The sequence below is a fragment of the Chanos chanos genome, chromosome 10 (assembly GCF_902362185.1).
Source record: "Chanos chanos chromosome 10, fChaCha1.1, whole genome shotgun sequence".
Lineage (NCBI taxonomy): Eukaryota > Metazoa > Chordata > Actinopteri > Gonorynchiformes > Chanidae > Chanos > Chanos chanos.
The window spans coordinates 26,943,588-26,955,815 of NC_044504.1; the positions used below are offsets into that span (position 1 = coordinate 26,943,588).

Genomic DNA, 12,228 nt, shown 5'->3' on the forward strand with positions numbered 1-12,228 from the left:
ACTAAAAAACCCACACAGATACACTGCAGCACTTCTGTGCTGAAACACCTAAAGAACAACACAGTGAAAAGGGCTGAAAAACAAGTTAGTGATGGTAAAAGAATATATACTGTTCTCTGACTAGTCTCTGTGGCTGAAACTTTCTCTCTCTAGTGTAAACACTCCTCCAAGACCAAAGTCATCAGGGAAACAGTCATATTCAACCAGCTTGTTTTCACTATTTACCCATCTAAAGAACAGTCTTTAATAATGCTACCATTCAAAAATCTGCTGGATATAGCAGCACCATAGTTGCTGTTGTAACAATTTACCTTCTAAGACATAAATCCACAGGCTACTTCCTTTCTCAATATTGGACCCCTCCCCTCCCCCCAACAGAAGATGACTTCAAAAGACATTTTTTGTAATATTTTAATTCTTAAAAAATACTTCAGGATTCATTTGGGCTTTTGTACTACATAACAAGCCTTTTATACAGTGTTGCACTCTACTATTTTGGTAAGAAATCAAAAGTGCTAAGTGGTGGACCAAGTTGCAGGTCATTCGAGGGTAAGCTTAGTCCACCATACAGTACAGTAAATGGTGACCTTCAATGTTTCTTTGAGTCAGAATATCTGCAGAGTCCAACTGGGTGCTGAAGCTTTCTTCAAAATGAACTGAAAGTATCTCATAGCCAACACCTGTTTATGGCCAATAATATCCAAAGACTGGAATCCGCATGACAATGGGCAGGTCACGAAACTTGCCTGCAGATATTTCATTAAGGACTCAATCCTCTTCAGTTCATCACAAACATCCACCACACACAACCACCATTCATGCCAATAAAAAAAAGGAAAAGAACTCAAGAAGTAATCAAGCATTCCATGGAAAACAAAACTGCGGCGTAGGGAATGTCCATTGTATCGTCACAGTGCTTCAATACAACTCCTCTCAACCATCAGGCTAAGTTCAGAAACAATCGTAAGCAGCAATCAACGGGCCAGCCCGTTTTCTGTGATTAGTCCTTAGGTCATAAGTTTGTTCAAGATTTTTTTTTTTTCTTGTTCACATAGGTGAAAAAGCACAAGGCTGGCGCGAAAGATACTATGTTCACGAGGGTGTATGAGGGTTACAGCATCAGTGAAGTCGACATTAATCCAAGTGAGAGCAACCACCCAAATCAATACGATCAGCAGTGCAAAGGGGCGGTGACATACCCAATGACATGGGACTAACGCAGAAGGCATGATGAGCTAAAGGAAAATAGACCCGGACCTTCGTTATCGCTTCTTCTTCTGTTTCAGAGATTTCCGTCTTTTAACTATCATTTCATAGAGTTTGTCCATTCCCTCATGTAATCCCTCACCAATAATAGCACAGGCAGGTTGAACATGATATGTTGTTGATGGAGTAAGCTCGTGGAGCGCCAGCTGTTTCTCTATGTCTGCCACGGGCAAAGATTTCGGCAGGTCCTGCTTATTAGCTATCACAAGCAAAGGCGTCCCCTGGTTCTCGGCAAATTTGGTGACTTTGTGTAGCTCCGTTTTCGCCTCCTCCAGTCGGTCCACATCCACAGAGTCCACAACATAAATGATGCCATCAGTGCACCTACTGTAAGATTTCCACAAAGGACGTAGTTTTTCCTGACCACCAACGTCCCAGAAATGACAACTTATCCCTTTTGCCGTGCCATTGCTTAGTTTAATCTTTTCTGTATTAAATCCAATCGTTGGCACAGTATTGACGAACTCGTTGAATTTAAGTCTGTATAAGACAGTTGTTTTACCGGCGGAATCCAAACCCAGCATCACAATATGGAGAGACTGGAAAGCTGATATGTTGGAGAAACTGTTGCCCATTTTCAGTGGAGTGTTTCTCCTAGTCAGCAGGTGATACGCTACAGCCCTTTAGTTATCGTGATTCAAGCCCTTGCAGGTTGGAAACGTCTCGGTAAATAACGTATTGCCTGCTAATTATGTCGCATAAAACGATATATAACTGTCGTCCTCCTCTGGGTTGCTATGTGCTTAATAAGCTCCACACTCCAGATCTGTTGCGCTGACTCGTTGCAGTATTGAAGGAGAGTATCCACAGTACTGGAGACGCAATGGGGTGAAATGCATTAGTATTCTTCGCACAAACTGGTTAAAATTCCATTTGCGACACCAACCACACACTCTTGCCCAACCGGTTGAGGGTGTTTCGGCAGGACAGCCTCCGTGTTTGTTTCACACCCTTTTGCGTGTCCTGTTGTCGTAGCAAGCGCGTCGCTTGTGTTGCTCCAAGGCGGGTATATTTCCAATGAGGTACGCAGCCTATCCAAAATTGCGGCTACAGTTCCATCAGCTCCATTTAATGTTATTGATGAATGTTATGTCTACGTTCTAAATTGAGTTCAGAAATGATGGCTATGTTAGTTCACCAGTGAGTGCCCGAGCACTAGGAAACTGTATTTCAGAAGATATACCATTGCACGTCTTTCCGCCCTTGCTGTTTTACTCACACTGAAGGAAAACGCGTAGATTAGCTGCCAAGTGGGGGCAGGCTCCTCCCACACGGACTGTGCTAAACAAACATGGCATGTGAACATAGCTGAGTGTGAGGCCATGGCAAGCAAATGGAACATCGCAAAGAATTTCATCAGATAATCACCATTATAAATGTGAACAATGATGATACAACACAGTTATTTCCCCTATTTAAGACAAGCAGGTCAAACTAACATTTGTTCGTTCGCTCGATCATCCATCCATGCATCCATTCATTCATTCATTCATTCATTCATTTTAACATGACCTCTAGATATCAACCAGTAACATCTGTAGAAATAAGCTCACCACCCAAAATTCACTTAATGATTTCATATGTGCTTTGTTGTTAAATCACGAGAACTAAATTTGTCAAAAAGAAAGTAAAAAAAAAGGAAAGAAAAGAAAAGCTGTGGCTCCACCTGCTGGTGAGCTCTGGACGCATATTATTCTTTTCAAGAGGATATTGTTTTTACTGTTTATTGGGCAAATGGCACATACTGAATATGTGGCATTAATGTCTTTGTTTTGTGTCTCGTGTGCTTCATATTAGATGTGCCCTGTGTAGGCCAGACCTTTTCATATCGCTTTCTTCAGTGTATGTACTGTATTTGCGTTTGCATACACTTTAAGACCTGTTACAAATCGATGATGCGCACTTCATGGATAGACGATTTTTACACCTATGGCAGTGAGTGCTTGTTGAACACCAGCTGCAAAAAAAACCTTAAAGGAAACTAGCGACATTTTTTGTTTGTTTATTTCAGAGCAGACCTGCAAGTGAGTGAAAGGGCAGAGTGACTATCATATACAGAACGAAAATATATTATTACAAGCAACAGTATAAAACACACTCGATTATACAAGAACGCTATAACAACACAATCATTTGTAATACCGAAGCATTCCTGTTTCAAGAGCTGATGTTTATTCACCACATTCCTATATCAGAGATTGCGAATACACCGTTAATGTGTTAATAGCAGAACTGTGTTATTTTTACCCATTTATTATCGTGTAAGTCACAATTAATTAATGCATTTGAACTGATGCACAGACTTCTTTCTTTATTTTACAGAGTATTTGCTCTGTAATCTTATACATTGCACTCTATTGTACTTTTGTGAGAGTCCCTTAGCCGCTTGGTCACATGACAGAAAAGCGGGAATTACCTAGCGACTCAGCGCGAGTTGATTGGCTCCATGATTTGTAACACAGCCAAAGGAGAGGTTTGTGTTCTTTTGAAACTGAAATGTAACTGGACAAGCGGTTTCAGTTATTTTGACTCTTGAGGTTAAGTTTTCCCTGTATGGATATTATAAGAAAGAAAAGAGTGGATATTTTTCCCTAATGGTCGTGTGTTTTATGGCGTAGCCTATACTATACAGTGTCTTTATTCCATGTGTTTTCTTTGTATCTAATCCGCGAACCGTCATGAACCGATTTGCAAATTTGTCTCGTAATGTTGAGCATAGCCTACTACAGAGCCCTGTTTCGTGATACTGGGGACGATTATAACTAACACCAGCTCTGGAGTGAAATATCCTCCAGAAGAAGTTTTGTGTTTAAAGCTAGAGGTTTTCCTAGCCAAAAGGGCATGGGCTGATTTTCTTCTTCTTAAATTCAAATTCAAATACGCTTACCTATATGATCTGTTTTGGGGCGTCTTTGCTTTACAGCCAAAGTCAGCTCAGAGACACATTTTAATACATTAAATAGCTACGTAAAAGCGGTTTATTCAACCTCTATTTAGCAACAGTAATAGAGACAGTGGAGATTATTATCTTTATAACAGTATCCCATTTATCTCAGAGGGCATGAACAACTCGCATTTTTGCACGTTGTCCACTAGGAGGCAGATGAAAACAAATGTTCGATTTAAGTTTGTCAAACTGGAGAATTCACGGAGAAACATATGAAACATCTGCGTTAAATTACTATGTGCTTGATAGTATAGATATTCTCTTTAAAAATCTATCTATCTGTCTATCTATTTATTATATTATTATACAGACATTATACCATAACTCTGGAGTTGAAAAAAAAGATGTTTCCTTATTTTGTCAATTTTAGTTAGATACAAACACACACACACACACACACACACATCTGCACTCATAGACACGCAGGTCATTGTAATGTTCTTGAAGAAAAATAGTAACTTTAGACTGTCTAAATCAGTGTTAAGGTAGCAAGAGAACCTAACATTATTATTATGATACCATGCACATAACAAAGCCTTCCAAAAAAACCCAATAACCTACTAGTATACTCCATAAGTGTACCCCTCACATTCCAACAAACCTCGACTACATTTCCCATTAAAAAAGACAAAGATTGTTGCTCCACTAAACCAGTAGATATATGGAGCAAAAGACAATATGGCAGAAATTACACTATGCTTATTCATATACATTAAACAACAATTAACACAACAATCAGTTTTGATTTACAACCCACAATAGATTATAAACCAAATGGTGGTGGTCCGTAAGGTGTGTGTTACAATATTTCATCTGTTACAGCAAAAACATAAGTATAATGTAACTGTCCATGGTGACACATTACCATTACTAAATAATAAATATGGTAGAATGTACGTAAATGTATGTTTTTATTAACAATTTCTATGGTTTATTTAATTACACGAGCAGCTGTGAAGCAGCAAAATTTGTTTTCTGTATAAATCTGAGTATTGTTTCAGTCACTAAGATGTTACAATACTATTGCTATATCAACACAAGAACTGCTGACAACAGGCCTTGAATACTGGATACAATAAGGGTACCAATGTGGTAACTGCACAAGAACTGTCCACTTAATATAAGGTGTTACTGCTTATTAATGTTATAACTGTGTGTGCTAATGTAATAATTCAACTGTAGCTGTTTGTGTGCAGTGTTGAGCACTATTACAGTCATTCCTTTGAGGAGGCCCACATGAAAACTACACAAGAGCTGTTCACTTAATGTAAAGTGTAATATATCTACAGCTGCAGTGACCAAAGAGTACTACCAGATCATAATGTATGACTGAACAATTTTAATAAGTGATCAAAACTATAGGATTGTTGTTTAATGAGTGAAAAACATACATATCTTTATCCAGTTTTCTCCTAATTTGATATGTCCAGTTTCCTGTAGCAATGAGTCTAAATGCAAAAACAGCAACCATAGATTGTATTCATATTTGACAAGAACATTCCTAAATATCATATTTTCAAATAGGGTTTGCACTGCATTGGATCTGAAAGAAAAAGGGCAAGTTAACTAATGCATGCAAATCATTGTCTCTGGTTAGGTATTCTATTTAGAGATGGCCAATAAGAAAAAAAAAAGCCTTACATTAGTAATCTGAGAAACAAAATGCCCTGCCCTCTGGCTTCTTTTTGAGGTGAACAATAGTGAGCGAACTGGGAAACTAAGAAATATACATGTAATGCAGTGTTATAGCTTTAGTTAAACATAATAATAAAGATGCTAAGTTTGGCATATCTTTACTTTGACCATGTTTCACTTCTTTTTCTATCTTTCTCTTTCTCTTCTTAGTTCCTAAATGGTAAGCATCTGAAGCCATACCATCTAAGCTGTGTACAGCACTAATGCTCAGCTCCTCAAAGAAAATTAGTGGTCATCCATGATGTTAAATTTGTTGATGGGCTAGTCCACTCACATCCAGTCTTCTAGACCTGTTGTGAGCAGTTCTTGCCCTGTAACAGTGATAGTATGGCAACACTTTTTACACAGTCTTGTTCAATAATTCATACTTTTCAAATACAGAATAGTAACTGTTGAGTTAATTCATAAGTACACAAGTGCTCAGCACTAGAGAACAGGGTTTTATACTGTGAATCATGCGGATAATATCTGTGGGCAAGTTACGTAAGTATGGTAATATCACTTTTTTTGTACTAAATTAGGCTTTGTCACGCCAAGTGACATGCCAGTTCTTGTGTAACCACTATGTAAACAGGTTGTTAAACAAACCTTTAATGGGCTTTTGTGATGTATTTAGCTTACAATTCACTTACATTATACATTTTTTTTCAGTGTAGTGCACTAATGTTTGTAGCAATGTAAACCAGCACTTACATTTTGACCTTTTGACATTTCACAACTAAAACTTAAGAAATGTCAACCCTTTGAGAACAGAACAAAGTTCTTTGAGTACCTGTAGTTGCCACAAAAGCAATTACACACCTTCTTTTACACTCTTTGAAAGTAAATGTCTTCTATCAACTACTTTTGCGGTTACAAGTGTAATAACGCGTATCAGATGAAGGATTTGTACTTAACCAAGGGAGAAAATCCTGCTACACCTTTTCTTACCTTACTGCCTTAAATGTTTGTGTACATTACTTGTATTTAGTTGTATTTACAGTTTGGTGTGTTTTATGGTTTTCTCTGGTCTCAAGTTCTCTGGGAACAAGTAAAAATGTAGGCATGCAGATGAGTGGTTTGTGATGCCCTTCGCTTCTCTAATGATTTTACTGTTATCAAATAATCAACTCCAGAGATAAGGCATGTACAACAACTTCTGTTTACAATACATAAAGGGTGGTGGACACCTTTAAACCTCTTTTCAGGATCTCTTTGTGAAGCTGACAAAATATATAAGCAGTGCTATATTTGACCATATTCATGCACAGTGTGGGTATTCAGAGGTGTTGTGCGATCATGGTTCAAATATTTCTCTACTTGATCATCAAATGAATATGTTATAAGTTCAAACTAATAATACTAAATCTCGGTCTTGATAGGGATGCACACTATCTGCTGGGCATTCTTATCAAGTAAGAACAGAACCTAAATTATGCTTGTTATGTCCTTAATTACTTTTTAAGATTCAAGCGTCACGTTTCTGACTGTTTTTTTTTTTAATGTATGCATCATAAATGTATTCAGTGACAGTCCTCACTGAGTCAATGTAAATTAAAATTTAATGTACATTACTATGTTAACCCCATAAAGACACGGTGCATATTTGACACAGCAATAGAAGGGTTAATGCTAAGGTGTAAAACATTCACGAGGCTAGACAACAGAACTAGGTCACGGGAGATGATGCCACATTGTGAATGGTGTTACTTCATTGCATTTCGTCCACCAAACCATGAGCTCAATTACTGCTGTCATGTGCAGTTATAGAGTTAGAGTTATAGATTGCAGTTATTTCTTTTGGACTTTTTTACCTGTGATCACTGAACCATCACACATGTATAACACACTCTTCTTAACATCCTGGAAAGACAAGCTCTTCACAACATATCAGTTATCTTACATCTTACCTTACATCTTTATCCAAAAACAATATTGTCATCATACCGAAACACTACACTGTAACACTGTAACAAACCTCTGTTAATAAGAACAGTGCACCATGACACTAAATTAAAGTAGAGAGTCAATCCAGAAGACCTTGAGATCAGTGCACAGGTAGCAGCCTTGGTTATGTCACCTCGGCTGGCTGCTTTGAAGTGTAGGAGTCTCAGACATCACACAATTCTCCTCAGAGAGATCAGACCATTCCTTACCCTGCGGTGCCTTAGAGTATGCATCCTTTAAAGGAAGAGAGATGGAGGGAGAGAGAGGTATGTGCTGTGCCTATACCTGCTTTCTTGTCTCAAGTGCACTTAAACACTCAAAGATATGCATCGATGGTGTTGTGCGTGAACAGGTGGAAGAGAGAGAAAAGATCAGACAGATGATTTGAAGCTGCTTGTGGGAGGTTACATTCGTATGTTCAAGTCTGGAATGGACTTGAACACACAAGTGAGTCCATTTTTAGAAATGGAAAGGTATTTTTGACTGCAGAGTTGATGTAAAGGGTTTAGTGTGTATAGGAAAGGGGGAGACTGTTGTGGGTTGTGCGTGTTTGGCATAAGAAGGCAGACTGTCTGGCTTGTTTATATTGGATGTGCTTTTTGGTTGAGAGAACCTGTCAGCTAGCTGGAGAAATGTGGGCAGAGAGCGATAAGACTGGAATCCTGACATTTGCAATTCCTCTGCGCCTGAAGACTTAACTGAAGTGGACATGTTAACTTAGGTCAAAAGACGTTATGGCTGAAGTACAGGCAATGATGACTTACAGTCTTATCCACACCACAGATCTGATTATTTGTTTTATTTGGGAGTTGTGTTACTTCTTCAGATGAGCTGACAGTCGGTGGAATTATCCAGAAGAATTTGAAAAAACAACCTAGACAATTAGCTGGTAAAAAGAAAAGAAAAGAAAAACAGACAAGAAATATAATCGTAAGCATAATAAACAGCAAAATCTTCCCTGTTCGTGATTATCAGAGGCTCAGCACTTACTGTTGCCTCGAACGCACATTGTTTTCAAAGCAGGTATTTCTGAAATATTTTGAAATAAATAGAATCTATTAGAGGCACCTTTATTTACATGGATCCAAAGCTTATTCAGTAGCATTTAAAAGCGTTACTTCTGAATGAAGCTACTTCTGTGGAACTGTGGGATTCATGAAAGTATAACCAGAAGGACCAACGGAGGTTAGCCTGGCCTCATTCTGCCCATGCAGAAAAGGTTAATATTTTATGCCAAATTCCATGAGAAAATGGCTACGCTTGCGGATGGAGTCGTGAAGAGGTTGCATGGGAAATGCATGACTGAATTCTTTGTGGCAAGAAGTAACCCAGTGTAAAGTATGAAGTGAAGGCAAAACATGTCCTTTGGGATCAGGGCTGGGACAGCAGGAATCCTGTTAAATGCAGTTAGTTCTACTTTCTGTTCTCTAAAATGCAGTAATTGTGCTCTGCCTGAGCATTGTTGTCTACACTAAATGCAAATGTTGGTGTCATTATTGGAATTAATAGCTGATGCTGAAATAGGCAAAGTGAATGACAGTATTAAAGAGGAGATAGGACAAAAGACAGACTTTATCATTAAACAGACAGAGAGGGGATCACGTTAAAAGTGTTTCAATGCTTTTCTACTCCAAATACAGTTGCACCTCCTCTTATACAGGGACCAGAGGTTTTCACTTCAATAAACCTTTGCACTTTTGCTTATTTTATTTTCACAGGATAGAAAAAAAAACATGATAAAAAAGAGAAGAACCATATTTAAGGGGCAAAAGTTGGTGCTCCAATAAGGTGAAAAACTCAAAACCTTTGAGGTTAACCTTTCAGTTGTTCTTATCTCTCTTCAGAGAAAATAATGAGATCAGCCTATGGGGATACTAACTGGGACATAAGATGTTTCAAAACTAATGGAGGCATGCCTGCCATCTCTTTTCCTATGGGTATTTCTTTCTCTCTTGTTTGTTGTGTGTATTTTAAGCGATGCTTTTGTAGTTGTGTATCTTTGGAGAAAGAAAAGCAAGGGAAATGTTACCTCATCACAGCATGACATGTATACTTCGTTATGATCTCTCAATCTTTGGTATTTTTCTCTCACTTTGCAGTCCTCTCCCCATTGTCACTCCGGCTGATACTATAGAACACAGTACACAAGAGAAGGAAAAGACAGCAGACATGGGAAAGATATATGGCAATTCTACAGTTTTAGGTCAAGCACATGGGTGTACATCTGAAAGATAAACTGTAAACCAGACTCCATAAATATTTGATTAATTGGAATCTGAAGTACTAAAGCACGAAAGGCAGCGAGCAAATGCTTTGATTATGGATCAAACCCCTCACTTTAAATGATACTTTTTTTGCTTTGGCATGCCAAAGGAGATGTAGCCCACTCTCAAGGATAGCTCATGGCAAAATGGATTCATATTGATCTAACAAAAAAAAAAAAAAAAAAACCTACAGACCTCATACTTTTCAAGTAACACTACTGTTTTGGAGCCCTATGGAAACTTACAGTAATGTATTCAAACACCACTGGTGGCGACTAACATAGGCACTGTGTGCTATAATTGATTAAAGAGTGCAGAATGCAAATGGACAAGGAGTGGGAGAGGCTACCAATAACAACATATGCTATTTTATAAGATTGTTACAAGATATAAGACTGTTTTGGTCATACTCTGCTGCTAATTGGCCACTAACATAATAGGGAATTGGCCACTAGGTAATAGCTGAAGATGCTGGATGATTTTGATCAACTACTGCGTACTTGTTCACCAGCTGCTAGCAATAACATTACCCCAGTCATTGTGTTCCCTCTCCTCTCACTCTCTCTCTCTCTCTCTCTCTCTCTCTCTCTCTCTCTCTCTTTCTTTCTTTCTTTGTACAAGTGTGTAAGTACACAACATTCATGAACATTAATAATTCATTCGTGCCTATGTCTGATATCCCATGTTTGTTATGGCAACAAAGCTGAGATATGAATTCATTTAGATATAGCAGCAGTCTTAATACTTTAGGAAACACCACAGGAAATAAGAGAAGGTATGCACTCCAGGGAGACACTATACTCCCTTCTTTTCCAGGTTTCCATCTCTCCTACTCTCCCTTATCAGAAACAGCCCCCAAACAACTAGCCTTTTGTTCAGTGAATGACAAGAGGCAACTATATAGGCTCAGGTTGGACCTGAGAAAAGGTTTGCTGTACAGTCTAATGCATGATTGTCCAAAAAAACTCACTATCCATTTAATCTGCAGGGCTAATAATCTCCCACAAATCTGAAATTAAGATCCAGGTTTGACTCCTCATGCATCAGATCAACTCTTTCAGCATACTTTTTAAACGAAGACCCTAATTAAAATTAATATCATATCAAACTAATGGCAGTAAGCCACCAAATGAGTTCTAGATGATGTATGAACAATTATGATTAAGAATCAAAATGATGTGGTAGGCACTTTTATGAAGTCATTAGTGGACTGTAATTCTTAGAATAATAAATAATCCTAAAATTACTGGGGTCATCTAAACCACTGAGGAGTGTGTGAGGAATAGTAATTAGAAGGTGTAAATGTCACCGCAGGAGGCTGTGAAATTGGCTTTTCTCAGAGGGGGGACCCATTTACCCATATACCACAGTATATTCAAGTCATTTTGATCTCTTTTCACACAGTGAATGTGTAGGGTTTGAACTCAGGCTTCACTGTGTGCTTTAACGTGACATTGACCTTCATTCTTAAAAGTTCTATTTGTAGAATGCCCATCATTAAAATTGAAGTTTTCAGATGTGACTGCCAAAATGTTTATGTGCTTTTTTTTAAAACCAAATTTAAGTAAGCTGACATACTCTTTTTTTTGTTCTTTGGCCATATTTATAAATGTTAGGCGTCATGCTTTTTCAACATGCTTAATATCATCTTTGTTTTGTTTTATGTTTTATTTATTTATTTTTGTCAAATACCTGGATACTGAATTATAACAAAATCTTTATATTTTAGACTGTCATTACATTAAACATCAAAATCACATTTTCTTTTCTTCAGATGTACATGTGGATTGTGAAACCAGACACAGATTCAAAGATACGCAGGTGTGCCCTGCACCAATACATAATATGATTACATGTTTCTACTGCATTAATGATGTTAACTTTCACATCCATCCAGCTAGCGCACCAATCACAGGGTATATTACAATTGTTGACTCATTATCTTCTGTCTGGTGTGAAAGATGAGACATCGTTGAAATCAAATTGGTGGTTAAATTTGCGTCATGGAGTAATAAATTTGAAAAGTAAATTAATTTCCCTTTTGCCCTTTCTGTTGCATACAGGGAGAATCATTAATAACTTTGGAAAAGGACCAGTGCATGTGTTCTTCACTTTATCTCTTACTGATTT

The 12,228-nt window shown here is 37.9% G+C and overlaps 1 protein-coding gene across 1 annotated transcript; it reads right to left on the reverse strand.

The window, feature by feature from the left end:
- Positions 1 to 1,262: 1,262 nt before the first annotated feature.
- Positions 1,263 to 1,841, reverse strand: arl4cb (ADP-ribosylation factor-like 4Cb). Its single transcript, XM_030786205.1, has one exon. The coding sequence runs from the start codon at positions 1,839 to 1,841 to the stop codon at positions 1,263 to 1,265; it is 579 nt and encodes a 192-aa protein (XP_030642065.1).
- Between the last annotated feature and the right edge of the window lie 10,387 nt (positions 1,842 to 12,228).

Bases quoted from the DNA above. Each gene is read 5' to 3' on its own strand.
- arl4cb (XM_030786205.1), bottom strand. From the start codon at position 1,841: ATGGGCAACAGTTTCTCCAACATATCAGCTTTCCAGTCTCTCCATATT.